The sequence below is a fragment of the Lepidochelys kempii genome, chromosome 9 (genome assembly GCF_965140265.1).
Source record: "Lepidochelys kempii isolate rLepKem1 chromosome 9, rLepKem1.hap2, whole genome shotgun sequence".
Lineage (NCBI taxonomy): Eukaryota > Metazoa > Chordata > Testudines > Cheloniidae > Lepidochelys > Lepidochelys kempii.
In genome coordinates, this window is record NC_133264.1 from 61,268,931 (window position 1) to 61,284,463 (window position 15,533).

Below are 15,533 nucleotides of genomic sequence, written 5' to 3' on the forward strand. Positions count from 1 at the left end.
GGATCTTATTCTGCCTTTGTCTGCTACATTAAAGAGTCCTCTGCACTTAGAGATCTCCTCCATATTTAGATACTTATGGATCAGGATCAATGTCAGGCTAACTCATCTGTAGTTACCCAGGTCATCCCATTTACCCTGTTTACATACAGGCATGACATTAACTTTTTTCCAGTCCACTGGCACTTACCAATATTCCAAGAATTATTAAATATCACTATCGATGTCCCAGATGCTCCTTTGCCAATTCTTTTAAAACTCTTGAGCGTCAGTTGGATCCTGCAGATTTAAAACTGTTTTAAGTTCAGTAATTGCTGTTTAACATCCTGCCTAGTTGCAATTGGAATGGAAAGTATTTCATTGTCACTGTAAGGTGTACATCATCTTGCTTCTTTCTATAGACAGAACTATTTATTGAACTCTTCTGCCTTTTCTGCACCATTAGTGACAATTGTAATGGCCTTGTCCAGTAACAGCTCTATAGCATTTCTTAGGATTCTTTTGTTCCTGATGGATTCTTTCTTATTGTCCTTCAACCCACTGGTTGTAGATTTTTCACTGATTCCTTTGGCTTTCTTTGTCAATTGTCTGCATTTCCTAACTACTGATTTGTACTCATTGCTATCAGAGTCCTCATTTTTCCAAATTAAAATACAATTGTTGTATTTTATTTGTATTTTGTTATTGTTGCTTTCACTTTCTTTCTTATTTTCTTCTCACTTTTTTGAATGGAAGAGGCTTTATATGGATTGCAGAATTGTGATTTTTTGGGCATCTAAAAAATTGTTTTATACAATTCCTAATTATAATTCACATTGTTTTGTCTAATTTTTTTCCTCACATTTGAGTGACAAGGCCAACCTTGGTAAACCTCTTGGACTTAGGTCCTATTTACATTTTTATATGAATCATGTATTTTAAAGTGATCCTTGGTCAGTTTTGACCACTTTGTTTTTTTTTCCTATCTGTTTCCCACATCATACCTAATCTTTTACCTTTCCTGGTCTTCCCTACCTCACCCTTTCCCCCTCTCCCTCATGTCCCTGGAATGGAGAGAGGGAACCCAGATGCACCATGCCTAGACATGGAGCTAACAATGGCCCAAGCAAGGACACAATTCAGGCACCTGAGAAAGAAATATTTGGCCTAAACACTCCTTATGGCTAATATTATAAATTGTGTTTCCTGGACCAACTAAGGGGTGAATCACCTAATAAAAAGAAAAAGAATTATCACCCACCTAAAGACACTGAAAGCAGATATTATCATCCTCCAAGAAACTCACTTTAATGACTTGGAGGCAGAGAAATTTAGGAGTGGGTGGATGTGGGTAGCAGTGTGTAACAGTTTCTCCTCTGCAGCCAAAGGTGTGGCAATATTGTTTCACAAAAGACTCACTGTACAAATTCTACATGTAAATAAAGAAGAAGGCGGCAGATTTTTGCTGATGAGAGCTAAGATCTCTGACTCTGTGTATACTCTGATTAATATAGAAGGACCCAATAAAGAGGATCCAAATTTTTTTAAACAAGTTTTTGCCAAATTAATTAATATCCCTCTAGAATCACTCATCACAGCAGGAGCTTTAATGAGATGTTGGACCATTTTTTAGACAAGTGAGGCCGACTCTAGCATACACAATCCCATTGTAGAAAAATACAAGATACATTATGCAAGAATTAGGGTTTAAAAATGTATAACAATTGCTGAACCCTGCAACAAAGGCTTTTACTGGTTTTCCTTCCTACATTCTACATATTCATTAATAGATTTCTTCCTGATTTCTATGAATCTGGTGGACTCAGTACTTAATAATGAAATCAAGTCTATCACAATCTCTGATCATGCACCAGTGATACTAAATTTTTCCCCTCCCAAGACAAATTGGCCTTGTAAAAGATGGAGACTGAACTCCTTTCTTTTGAAAGATAAACATTTGTGTGTGATGGAACACATCCCTGTATTCACATTCTCCACACTACTGTAATAATCTTAGTACAAAGTATGCTTTATAAGGTATCATTTGAAAACTCATAATTTGCTGGATGTATTGTCGTGGTAAAACGTGTATGGCAACATTGTGGGCGAAGTTATAAGATTCCCCTGCATGATGTTATTAACACACGTTCCAAACCCCACAGCCCTGCCCAAACACAAGTTGGTAAACAGGTCTGCCCTAAAGAAAGGAAGGTGTGCTTGCCTTAATTTGTATTTATGCAGTAAGCAGAGTCATCGAGCAAGAAGGGAAGACAAAGGCAGCTCAAACAGGTGAAGGAGAAACAGCAGGGAACATCCTTCCACATAGATACTTTGTCTCCTGGATCTCATCTGGAAATGTTTTTTCAAGAGGGGGACTGAAACTATAGAAAGGAGGGACAAACACCCCAAGGCACCCCTCTTTCTCTCCCCACCTATTGCATTCACTGCACCTGAAGAGACAGAGGAAGCAGCTGTTGGACTCTGGGGGAAGGGTCCTGACCTACAGAGTTTGGTCAGTAAGACTGCTGAAAGCAAGTGGTGAGAAACCTTTGCTTTGAATCTCATGTAGTTTGTTAAGTTAGGCACCAGTAAGTGTTTTATCTTTATTTTTCTTGTAACCATTTAAGTACATAAGACAGCCATACTGGGTCAGACCAAAGGTCCATCTAGCCCAGTATCCTGTCTTCCGACAGTGGCCAATGCCAGGTGTCCGAGAGGCAATGAACAGAACAGGTAATCATCAAGTGATCCATCCCCTGTTGCTCATTCCCAGCTTATCCCTCCACCATCCCTGCCCATCCTGGCTAATAGCCGTTGATGGACCTATTCTCCATGAATTTATCTAGTTCTTTTTTGAACCCTGTTATAGTCTTGGCTTTCACAACATCCTCTGGCAAAGAGTTCCACAGGTTGACTGTGCGTTGTGTGAAGAAATACTTCCTTTTATTTGTTTTAAACCTGCTGCCTATTAATTTCATTTGGTGACCCCTAGTTCTTGTGTTATGAGAAGGAGTAAATAACACTTCCTTATTTACTTTCTCCAGACCTTATTTACTTTCTCCAGACCAGTCATGATTTTATAGACCTCAATCATATCCCCGCTTAGTCGTCTCTTTTCCAAGCTGAAAAGTCCCAGTTTTATTAATCTCTCCTCATAAGGAAGCCGTTCCAGACCCCTAATAATTTTTGTTGCCTTTTTCTGAACCTTTTCCAATTCCAATATATCGTTTATGAGATGGGGTGATCACAACTGTACACAGTAGTCAAGATGTGGGCGTACTGTGGATTTATAGGCATATCATAGATTTATTTCTGGCTTTTACGTCTCATCACTTGTACTCACTTGAAATCTCTCTCTTTGTCGTTAATAAATTTGTTTTACTGTTTTGTCTAATCCAGTGTGTTCAAGCTGAAGTGTCTGGGTAACTCCATTTGGGTAACAAGTTGTGTGCATATTATTCCCTTAAAGGAATAATGGACTTATCATATTTGTACTGTCCAGGAGAGGACTGGGCAGTACAGGACATACATTTATGGGGAGAAGATCTGGGACTGGGGATGTGTTGGAGTCACCCTGCAGCATAACCCTGGCTGATAAGAGCCAAGGTGTGGCTGTCTGGCTGCCGCACACACAGAGACATGGCTGGGAGTGACTTACTGCTGGATACTGTTTGTGAGGAGTCCAGGCTGGAGGTTGCAACAGCAAGGCATGGTAAATGGCACTCCAGGTTAGAGGGCAGGGGTGACACACCCACTCGTTAGCTTGGATTGTCACACCCACTAACAGCTTTTATTAGGGGCAGGACCACTGCCTACTCAGCTGATAGGAAGAGGGCTAGCCAGGCTAACCAAACAAATCAAGCTCTGGATTTAGAATGTGCAAACTGCCCCACCCAAGGGAATCTTAAACAATTCAGCTTCGGCAGCAAGGCAATTGGTCGACTTCGGGCTGATTTTGCTCTTGTTAGACACACACAAACCTAGTGGGAGTCCGGGGCGAGAGCAGGGAGCTTTCTCACATACAGATTACAAGTGAGAGGTCAAAGATCATGAATAGTATGACTCAAAATCAGCACCAGGGCAGATTACGACTAATCAAAAAAAGCTCAGTGATCAGTTTTTGAAATTCTACCATTTACTATAATGATTCACCACCTGACCCAGAAGAACTGAATACTTGTGTTAAAACTGTTATTCTCCCACAAACCTCAGAAGAGGAGTAGGCCAGACTAGACTCTCCCTTGCAATCAGAGGAAATAATTAAGGCCATGGAGGAAATGAGTCTGAGCAAGACCCTCAGCCCTTGTGGCCTACTGACAGAATTCTATCAAAGTCTCAAAGAAATGCTGGCTCCTAAGCTATTATATATGGACAAAGATGCCTAAAAAGAAAGATATGGTGCTGCCTTCTGTGCGGGAAGCCCTAATTAGCACTACTTAAACCGAGTAAGGATGTGGGAAAGTGTAATAGCTACAGATCCATCTCTCTAATCAGTATCCATACAAAAATGCTTTCACAAATATTGGCCAAGAGACTTGAACAAGTAATGAATGATGTGGTTCACCCCAATCAAGTGGGGTTTATTTTTAAAAGGCCTGGTTTAGGTAACAAACGTCAATTGATTAACGTATGGCATTTAGGGTGACCAGATGTCCTGATTTTATAGGGACAGTCCTGATTTTTGGGTCTTTTTCTTATATAGGCTCCTATACCCCCCAGCCCCTCTCCCGATTTTTCACATTTGCTGTCTGGTCACCCTAATGGCTTTCCACTGGCATTCTAGAAATTCCCACCCAATCATTTCACTCCATGGACAGAAAGCCTTTGACAGGGTGAAGTGGCAATACCTGTTGCTTACCCTGGATAAATTTGGGTTGGGGAAATTCTTTATTTTCCTGGATAAACCCAACTCTTGTACCCAAACAAATAGCACCCCCTGCCCTTTGATCTGTTTCAGGGAACCAGATATGGATTCCCCCTCTTCCCCTCCTTTTCAATTTAGCATTAGAATCACTTGCAGTACTAATTAGGGAATGCCAAGGGATCAAATCAGGGTCTCAGGAGACAAAAATCCTTCTATATGCAGACGACATCTGGATCAATCTATTCCAAATATCCTAAAAACGATAGATAACTTTGGCAAATTCTCTGGCTACCAGATCACTTGAGATAAATTGAAAACAATGAAGATCTCATTGGATTTAGTTGGAAATGGGTCTCCTATAGGGACATTTAGGTGGCAACAGCAGCTTGGCATCTGTTCCCTAAGGAAATTAAAAACATACTCCAGGTTAATCTAGCCCCATTAATCATGCAGTTAGCAAATGATTTCAGCAGGTGGCAGGCACTGCCTCTCCCCCTTTGGGGACAAACCAACATCCTGAACCTGCTCAGGATCATTGAGATTCTGACCTCCCTCCCTAGCCATATTCCTCCCTTTTAATTTACCAAAATGAACACCAGGTCCATGCCCTTCTTTGTGGGTGCTGGCAACAAGCCCAGAATTTCCTTACACAGATTATAGCTCCCTGTCAGTACAGGTGGGTTCAGATTTCCCAATGTTACACTTCACCGTCAGGCAATAATTCTTATCCAAGCAGCGCAGCACCTCATTCCCTCATGCTGCGGAGCCCCCGACTGGCTTCAGCTGGAAGTAGAATTGATCACACCTTAACCCCTTTCCAGTGCACTGCACTAGGATTATGACCGATTCCCTAAAGAGCAACTAATACCAACCAGATTACAGCAGCCAGAAACACCTGGCGTACAATGTCTGCTGAAGTTAAAGATCACCCCCTTCTACACACCAAGGCCTCTATCGGAGGTAACTCAGAACTCTGTCTAAAAGGCAACCCCATCATTCGGCCAATTTGGATTAGGAAAGGGATTTTGACCATCAGCCAATTTATAGAAAATGATACCTCCCTCCCTTCGACAATATTAATGGAAAGTTCAATCTAGAGACTAAAATGGAATGGCAATACATCCATGCAATCTCCCATTTGTTTGGCCCCCATCCCTAAGCTACCCCTAAGTCACCTGAACTGCTTTCATTTCTCCAAATATTGTCCATATTGCCAAGTCCTATGGTAACACTATGTATACACTTGGCCAGCAAAACTGAATTAAACACAGATTCCCTAAAAAAGAAATGGGAGGAGAAACGAGGCCAATTGTTCTTTCCTAATCAATGGAAACAAATTTTAGTCAATGCTCTGACCTATTTCTTGGATCTCTGTTTAAGATTAATCCAGCGGAAAATCATATGGAGGCTGCATTGCATCCATCTCTGACTGTTCAAAACAGGTGCCTCTGAGCCACCAAATATTGGCACTGGTTCAGCAGGTGCTAACGTAACCCATATGTTCTGGGAATGCGCCTGCATCCATATGTTTTGGGCAGAAATTAATTGCAGTTAATTTTTTCCTATCAAATAAAATTGCTTTATAAGCTAAACTTGTCATTTTAAATCTGATGGATGTTAATGGGAAACTGAATAAATCTGAAAAACTCTGGCTAAAAATTGCTATAGGACTTGTACAACAAAAATATAAATCCAAAAAGCAACCAACTTGAGGACTCGATCATAGGCCTAAACTGGGCCACCATGGAAATCATCATATACCGTCAGAGAAATATCCAAGAAAATTTCTCAGAGACATGGGATGCTTTCCTGGAAGTATCTGAATGACCCTATTAAATGCTTGCCACCCCTCCTGCTTCACCTTTCTCCCTGCCCACTTCCTCAGCTCTATCTCCCGCCTCTGAATGTTGCTTCTATTTTTTATCTTAATGTAATCATTTTTCTTTATTAGCTGGATTTTTATAAACAAATTTTGTGCGTGTGCAATACAAATAATTGATATAATTAACTGTTTCAAATATAGTTAAGGTTAGTTAGTGAATGGTTAATATATTATGAGACGTTTATGTATAGTTTATGTTTGTTTTTATATATAATATATTTTTAAAAAATTGAATAAAAAAGTTAATAGAAAATGTTTTTCCTCTCACACTCAATTTTGCTTCCAGCAATGGAAAACTGGCTCTTTTTAAAGCTTCAAGTATATATATATATATATATATATATATATATATATATATATATATATATATATTGCCTTAACACAATTCTTTGCACTTGATTTCTTAGATTTCAGAAGGAAGAATCAAGTCTCCAGTCCCAGGACTGAGCCCTGGGGAAACACACAGACATCAGCAGAGTGCCCACACTAGTCTTTAACAACTTTAACTAGTCTTTACCTGCCTCAACTTAACTGGCAATTGCTTAACCAGAGGTAGAAAAGGCTAGCGTAGACAAACCTTGGGAACTGAGGGGCTCTGCTCTGTTCTATTCAGTACAGACACTCCATACCTCTGAGCACCAGCCAAGAATGCATTGCATCCCATGACTGGCATCTGCCATGTGTGGTTCTCTTCAAGGAGAAGTTGGGGGTAGAGGTTAATATATCCTGTGTACTCTGTGCTGTGTCGCCAATCCCAAGTGATCAAACATCAAGAATCAGGCCCCAAAAACTCATGAACCTGTCTTTAAAATAACAAATGTTGGGTATTTCTCTTTGCCTTCTGGTATGTGAGCCTTCAGGCTACTCTTGGGTCCCAGTTTCCAGCTTTTCTCTGCAACCACCAGGACTAGAAACTGACTTTCTAATGCAAGCTGAGATTCTTAGTTTCACCTGAACCCAGGAGCTGGGACTTTAAGAAAACCATTGCATGTTCCTGCCCATGCTATGTGTTTATATTACCCAATGCCGGGGCCCTGCAGAGCAGCTCACCTTTGGCAGGAAAGATGCTGAGGTGAAGGTTGTGGGGATTCTTAAGGTTGCCACAAAAGTGTCCCTGTTTTTGATCTGGAAAATGTGGTTATCTTAGCCCAGATGTGAATGACAGCATAAGGGTAGAGGAGGACCGGCTCTAAGGGACAGGGGAGTGCTGTCAGAAGGACCTTGCTCTAAGCACAGTTCTAGCTATGCTATTTACAGAAGGGCAGGCAGCTACATGTTCTTCCCCGCCAATGGGGCTGGTTTCGGGTTTGCATTTTGTGGCAGAAGAGGAGCACGGTCAGTTTCATTTCTCTTTATGGTCACTTGGAGCCAGACTTTCACAAGAGCTCAGCTTGGCTGCCCACGGGTGCTGAGCTCTTCTGCCTTGGGACTTTCTGGCCTAGCACAATGCTGCGACATCTGGGCTGTGAGCCCCACAGAGGGAGGCATTTCCCCTTAAACACAGAGCTGTGTGCACTGCTGTTGCTGAAAACCATTAGCTCAGCTATTTCTATTGCTCTCAGGCTTCACCTTGGGGGCTTCGCCTTCCTGGCTGTACCCCCAGAGGCAGCAAGTTTCACAGCAGACAGATGGAGGGGTACATGCGGCTGCCGCGGTGGCAGGTGTGAGAGTGTCTGAAGGCTGGTGCATGGCTGTATGGGGCAGGGGCATGTCAAGGTGTTAGTAAATGCACTGCATGCAAGCAGTCTGGGCATGTGCTCTGTGACTCTCTTACACACCCCAGAGAACATCCAGGGGGCAGAGGGCCTAGACACCACTGATTAACAGAATTTCAGTTAGGGTTCCAGAAGAATTACAAGGGGTGGGTTTCACAAGAGACTATTCAGTGAGACTGATATCCCGCTATTCTAAAGCTCCTGCCTGCTCTGGCACCGTAACAGGTAGCAGAGCCTTAAAGGTAGCAGGTCTCGTCCTCCCACTCAGGAGAGCCCAGGCATAAGGGATTCCTCAGTGAGCGTGTGACTGGCAGCTGGTCTCCACACTGCCCCCCTTCTACCCCCAGGGACTGCAGGCCAGACTGAGCACAAAGTAGAGCTGCTCGGAGGCTGAGCAAGCCCTGGCTGCCCAAGAACACAGACAGCCCAAAGGTGGCTTGGGCAGCCAAGGAGCTGGAAGAAGGACTGGCTATGGGGCTGCACATGGAGATTCCCAGCTCACTTCAGGGACGTGCAGGAGGCATTGCCTTCCATTGCTTCTGACCTGTCACTGCTCCAGCTGCCCAGTGCATTTGAGTGAGAGAGCGCCTCCTGGTGGCATTTAACATCAGCGCTGTGTGGAGCTCCTTGCCCTCCCTCTTTCCCCCCTCCCTGCTACTTTGCACAAACCTGATTGGCAGTGAGGGCAGTGCCAGTCAACCCCGCAGAATTAACTCTGACCTGTTGGGGGTGGCGCTGAGGAGCAGACTGGGCGGGATGGGGAAGGGTTGAAAGAGGAGACACAGGAACAGGAGGGAAAGAGGCTGGCGCCCTGAGCAAGGGCAGGGAGGGAGTGGCTGGCAAATGGGGACTTTCATAAACTCTCATCCTGGAGCTGAGGGCAGGTAACCGATCCACCATCCTGAGCTCAGCCCACCCAGAAGCACCCAGCTTGGACTGACCCAGGACGGGAGGCGTTTGCATTGGTGCGGGGAGGGGCAGAGAGTCCATGTGTGTCTAGCTAGGGGGCGAGAGAGTCTGTGTAACCTTTCTAGAGATCCTGGCCTGGCTCTACTCCTGGCTTGGCCTGGGTTAGATAAAAGGGTGGTGCTATTGTTAAGGGCGGTGCTTGTTCCCAAGACAACCTCTGACCCCCTAGGAAGGAGGGCTGGGTTTGGGCAGAGGTGCATGGCTAGGAGCTGGGACCCCTCTCCATGGAAAGGCTGCTAGGCCTGGGAGCCTCATTCTAAGGGATACTGTGTTCCCACAACAGAGTGGCTTCTGAGACAGCCTAGAATGGAGATGCTCTCAGAGTAACAGACTCTCAGATCTCCAGGGAGCTGCAGGCCAACCTAACAGCAGAGACTGGCTCCTCTTGAGGCCAAGTTATAGTGATGGTGGGTGAGTGTGTGTGGACAGGTGCAGCCACCTCATGTACAACACAGGAGAAGTCCTGAGTGGGCTGGACCTGCAGGTGTTCCAGCTGCTTTGTGCTGCTGGAGTGAACCTGGGAACTGGGCCCCTGCCATAAGAGCTGAGTGCCTAGACTGGCAGCTGATGTGGGTGGCTCATGGACAGCTTAGGCCATACCAGCCGCAAAGCTCCGTGCACAGAGGGGAGCAACGGCATATTGTGGTCTGTGCCAAGGGCCACAGCAAACCGCGGAGCTGGGCTGTGAGAAAGACCCTGCCCCATGCAGGCAAAGTGAGCAAGCTCAGCCAAGACACTGATGCTGGTGGCTACGTTTGGCGGAGGATTTGGAGTAGCTGTGCACTCGATATGGTACTGTGGACACAACATACTGCTATACCTTCAGGGGCTGCTCTGAGACCCAGGGCAATGAGCACTCAGCTACTTTGCGGAGCAGAACAAGCGAGGGCTCCTCCCACTCCTCCCCTTAGCTGCTGCATCGGGGCTTGGAGCAGTGTTTAGCTGGGAATTTGCTGCTGCAGGACCTTTTGAGCCTCATGTCACAGCTGTGGGATGTCAGACAGACAGTGCTAACGAAGGAGGAATTGATCACGCATTCAGCACCGCCTCACATGGGCTGGACTCAACCACCCAGGAAAAGGAGTGATTCCAAACAGCAGAGCCAAGCCGATGTCTCCATCCTAGAGCCAGGAGTTCGGAGCCCAGCTCCTGGACGGATGGCGAGGAGTGGGCAGGGACTGGCCCTGTGTTCTGCCCTCCACAGCCAGCGTTAGGGGAGTGGAGGAAGCATGATAGTGGTGACCCTGCGACTGTGATGGGGATACCTCATGCATTTGCTGTGTGTTAGCAGACATTGGTGGCTGAGACTGCGCCCAAGGATGAGGAGCGTGAAGAGCATGCTGGGCCTGGCTGGGAGGGTGTTCCCATTGTGCTCTGCGGGGAATGTGGAGACCGCACAGACAGCGCCTGCCCCTGGAGAGAGGGTCACAGAGTGAGAGTGAAGGAGCGGGCTGGGGAACAGCCAGCCCTGTTTAGAAATGAGCCCAACAGGCAGGTGCTGGGAATCAGCCGCCCCCAGCAGGACAGCACTGGGATAGTTCAGTCTAAAGCAGACTGTGAAGAGCTACAAAAGGATCTCACAGAGCCGGGTGACTGGGCAACCAAATGGCAGGTGAAATTCAATGTTGATAAATGCAAAGTAATGCCCATTGGAAAACACAATCCCAACTATACATCTAAAATGATGGGGTCTCAATTAGCTGTTACCACTCAAGAAAGAGATCCTGGAGTCATTGTGAGTAGTTCTCTGAAAACATCCGCCCACTGTACAGCGGCACTCAAAAAAGCAAACAGAATGTTGGGAATCATTAGGAAAGAGATAGATAATAAGACAGAAAATACCATAATGCCACTATATAATGCCATGGGAGTGGGGAGCTGAACGGGGCAGAGTGTTAATCGTGGTGGGGGGATGGGAGGCTGCACAGGACACAGCGTTAACGGCGGTGGAGGGGAGCCATCTATGCTAGGGCTGCTATCAGTGCTGGCAGCAGTAGGCTGCTGTCAGGAACCCCTTGGTGCAGCCAGCCTTTCATGCCCGCAGTCCCTGGCCTTTGGGAACACCCCAGTGGGGGAAGTGTCCCACAGAAACAGCCTCAGGCCCAAAGCTAGCAGGAGGAAGTATGGGCTGGATGAATGCACTATAAGGTGGGTAGAAAGCTGGCTAGATTGTCGGGCTCAACGGGTAGTGATCAATGGCTCCATGTCTAGTTGGCAGCCGGTATCAAGTGGAGTGCCCCAAGGGTCGGTCCTGGGGCCGGTTTTGTTCAATATCTTCATAAATGATCTGGAGGATGGTGTGGATTGCACTCTCAGCAAATTTGCGGATGATACTAAACTGGGAGGAGTGGTAGATACGCTGGAGGGCAGGGATAGGATACAGAAGGACCTAGACAAATTGGAGGATTGGGCCAAAAGAAATCTGATGAGGTTCAATAAGGATAAGTGCAGGGTCCTGCACTTAGGATGGAAGAACCCAATGCACAGCTACAGACTAGGGACCGAATGGCTAGGCAGCAGTTCTGCGGAAAAGGACCTAGGGGTGACAGTGGACGAGAAGCTGGATATGAGTCAGCAGTGTGCCCTTGTTGCCAAGAAGGCCAATGGCATTTTGGGATGTATAAGTAGGGGCATAGCGAGCAGATCGAGGGACGTGATCGTCCCCCTCTATTCGACATTGGTGAGGCCTCATCTGGAGTACTGTGTCCAGTTTTGGGCCCCACACTTCAAGAAGGATGTGGATAAATTGGAGAGAGTCCAGCGAAGGGCAACAAAAATGATTAGGGGACTGGAACACATGAGTTATGAGGAGAGGCTGAGGGAGCTGGGATTGTTTAGCCTGCAGAAGAAAAGAATGAGGGGGGATTTGATAGCTGCTTTCAACTACCTGAAAGGGGGTTCCAAAGAGGATGGCTCTAGACTGTTCTCAATGGTAGCAGATGACAGAACGAGGAGTAATGGTCTCAAGTTGCAGTGGGGGAGGTTTAGATTGGATATTAGGAAAAACTTTTTCACTAAGAGGGTGGTGAAACACTGGAATGCGTTACCTAGGGAGGTGGTAGAATCTCCTTCCTTAGAGGTTTTTAAGGTCAGGCTTGACAAAGCCCTGGCTGGGATGATTTAACTGGGAATTGGTCCTGCTTCGAGCAGGGGGTTGGACTAGATGACCTTCTGGGGTCCCTTCCAACCCTGATATTCTATGATTCTATGAAGCTGTGAGGTGGAAGGAGGGAGGCAGGCTGTGCTGACAAAGTTGCGGGCAGGGATAGAGAGTGGGTGAGGCCAGCAGGGGGAGGAAGGATGCTCTGCATGACAGGAGCTGCAGCAAAGGCTCTTGCCCTGCCCCAGTCCAGGCGAGCAGAAGGTCAGCACTAGGGGAGCAGGGAGGAGATTGGAAGAACAAGGCCTACGAGAGAGGCTGGACCAAGCACTGGGAAGTGCTGCTGAAATAACAGGGAGGGCTGGGGAGATGCGGGAGTGGTGGGTAGCTTACTGCTCAAACCACAGCAATGTGTGATTTTTTTCAGAGTAACAGCCGTGTTAGTCTGTATTCGCAAAAAGAAAAGGAGTACTTGTGGCACCTTAGAGACTAACCAATTTATTTGAGCATGAGCTTTCGTGAGCTACAGCTCACTTCATCGGATGCATGCTGTGGAAACTGCAGCAGACTTTATATATACACAGAGAAAATGAAAAAATACCTCCTCCCACCCCACTGTCCAGCTGGTAATAGCTTATCTAAAGTGATCATCAGGTGGGCCATTTCCAGCACAAATCCAGGTTTTCTCACCCTCCACCCCCCCCACACAAATTCACTCTCCTGCTGGTGATAGCCCATCCAAAGTGACAACTCTTTACACAATGTGCATGATAATAAAGTTGGGCCATTTCCTGCACAAATCCAGGTTCTCTCACCCCCTCACCCCCCTCCCAAAAACCACACACACAAACTCACTCTCCTGCTGGTAATAGCTCATCCAAACTGACCACTCTATGCTAGCTGCTGTAGGGGGCTGGCTACAGGATGCTGATACTGCCTGGAGGCCATTACTAGGAGGTACCTGCCTTTGTTATGTCCAGGCCTTTCCAGGGGCTGGCTGCAGGGAGCCCCTCTTGCTAACAGATGGAGGAAAAGGCTGGTGTGCAGCAGAACTGCTGTTGGTACTCCCGTCCAGACTAAGAAGGCTTGGGAGCCACAGCCACTCTGCCCTTGAGTGACGGCTTCTACCCTCCCAGCTGCTCACGAGCTCCAGGCTGGGCTCAAAGCTAGGCCTGGTGCAGCCCCAGACTCAGCTCTGAAATCAGTTGCGTCCAGTGCCCTGGACCGGAACAGCTGCTAGTGAGCTGGGCTGCTGTGCCTTGGTCAGTGAAGGCTCTGACCCTGTTCGCTGGGAAGGTGCTCAGCAACCCCTTGAACAAACAAGTGACCCTAGCAATGCCAAGAACAGCTGCAAACAAGCCACTCCCTTAGACAGCAACAGCAGGGCCCTGCCCAGGCAGCCCCAGCCCAAGCCCTGCTGGGTCCAAACAACGGAGTGCACACAGCCCCTCCTGAGCTCAGAGGGGCAGCAACACGGCACTCGGCTCCCATAAAACTGCACAAGGAGAGGCTGAGGCAGGCTGAGGCCAGACTCGTTCATCCTCTGCCCCGCTCCAGAGATGGCTCACTGCACGGGGAAGGCACTCCCCAACCCCGAAGTCCAAGGTGAACGGCCCTCCCATCTGGGGTGCTGATTACAGTGACTGACTCAACGTATTATCAAACATTAACCCACAGGAGGGGCAGGCTGGGTGCTCCAGCCAAGGCGTGTCCCTGTGAACATACAGGCCAGTGAGTGAGGCTGCAGCATGCGTGGTGGGGAGTGCAGGTGAGCGTAGGGGTGGGGGAGCAAGGCTGGCAGGTGCCTGGGGGGTGAGGAGCGAGCATGCCCATACCCCTGGGTGTAGGGAGTGAGACTAGGACAATGAACCCAGGTGTGTGGCTGTCCTGGGGGGAGGTGGCCTGCTCCGAGGTGGATTTTCTCAGGGCTGGAGATGGGCGAGGACCCACATGCTAATGTTCTGAGTGCCAGAGGCTGCAGGGCGGGTTGTGTCACTTCCTGGTTAATAGAAGGCTCTGCCCCAGGCAGGGCACATGAGCAAAGGATCCCAGCCACCTTTGCTATACATGGCCAAATGCCCCAAGAAAGCCCTGCTGGCTACCCATACTCCCAACCCATCCCCACCTCAGCACCTGCCCCCAAAGCACGCTTCACAACCAGCAAGGTCTCAGCAGAGCAAATCCCGCCCCCCCTAGCTCTGTCTCCCAGCCATGTACCTGAGGGCGCGCGGCCATGCTCCCGTGCACGGTCCCTGGAGCCCCAGAAGCTGTGCAGGAAGCGAGGGCTTCCCTGAGTAATCCTGTTTGAGCAGGATGGGGAAGTGGTGACATTCAAAAAGGAGAAGTACAACTTGGGCTTGTGCAAGTGAGTCAGCGAGCCGGGCGTGTCCCCGGGGCCCGCCTCCGGCTCCCCTCGCCAATGGCAAGCGCTGCAGACATGCAAATACCAGGTGAGCCGGATGACTGTGATCCACAGTGAGGGAAGGAGAGTGCGATGGGGAAGAAGCTCTAGTCACCCAGCTGCAGCTGTCATCATGCCTAAGATCTAGTGCCCTTAAGCTGCAAACTGAGTGAGGGGGACTGAGTGTGCAAAACAGAGGGGTGGGGGACTCAGCATGCACAGTGAGTGAGAGGGCAGAATGTGCACAATGCACCAGGCCCCTTCACCACAGAGAATCTCTGCACACAGCAGCACAAAACCCAGGGCTAAAGCAGAGCTCCAGCCACTGTACGGTGAGCACATGAAACAAGTCAGAGCCAGGGGCCAGAACTCTGAGCTACGCCCTGCACATGCTGCAGGGACCCTGTCCTCTTGAAGCAGGAATGTGCCCAGGTGTGCCCCTAGGGTGTGATTAGAGGGCAGATCCTCTCTTCCCATCACTAATATCTCCACCTATCCCAGGATGACTCTGACTAGTTCTGGGAGGCGTCTATGCTGCTGTAGTAGGGGCCATGACATCTCATGGGCCCCACTGAGGTTGCAGGGAGATGCTAATGTGGCTGGGGCAGATGAGAGAGCCCTGTGGG

At 47.8% G+C, this 15,533-nt stretch overlaps 1 protein-coding gene across 5 annotated transcripts in view; it reads right to left on the reverse strand.

Annotated features, from left to right (window-relative positions):
* The window catches only part of ELF4 (E74 like ETS transcription factor 4), a 40,145-nt gene extending 25,318 nt beyond the window's left edge, over positions 1 to 14,827 (reverse strand). For 2 of the 5 annotated variants that reach the window (XM_073360646.1, XM_073360641.1), the window contains exons 1-2: positions 14,724 to 14,827; positions 188 to 276 (exon numbers count right to left, since the gene is read on the reverse strand). Coding sequence is in view for 1 of the 5 variants with exons in the window: in XM_073360645.1 (XP_073216746.1) it covers positions 14,724 to 14,741 (18 nt within the window). In the remaining 4 variants the exon portion in view is untranslated. Of the gene's footprint in view, positions 1 to 187; positions 291 to 14,723 lie in introns of all 5 variants that reach the window. The other 3 variants (XM_073360645.1, XM_073360643.1, XM_073360642.1) reach the window with 2 other exon arrangements.
* Between the last annotated feature and the right edge of the window lie 706 nt (positions 14,828 to 15,533).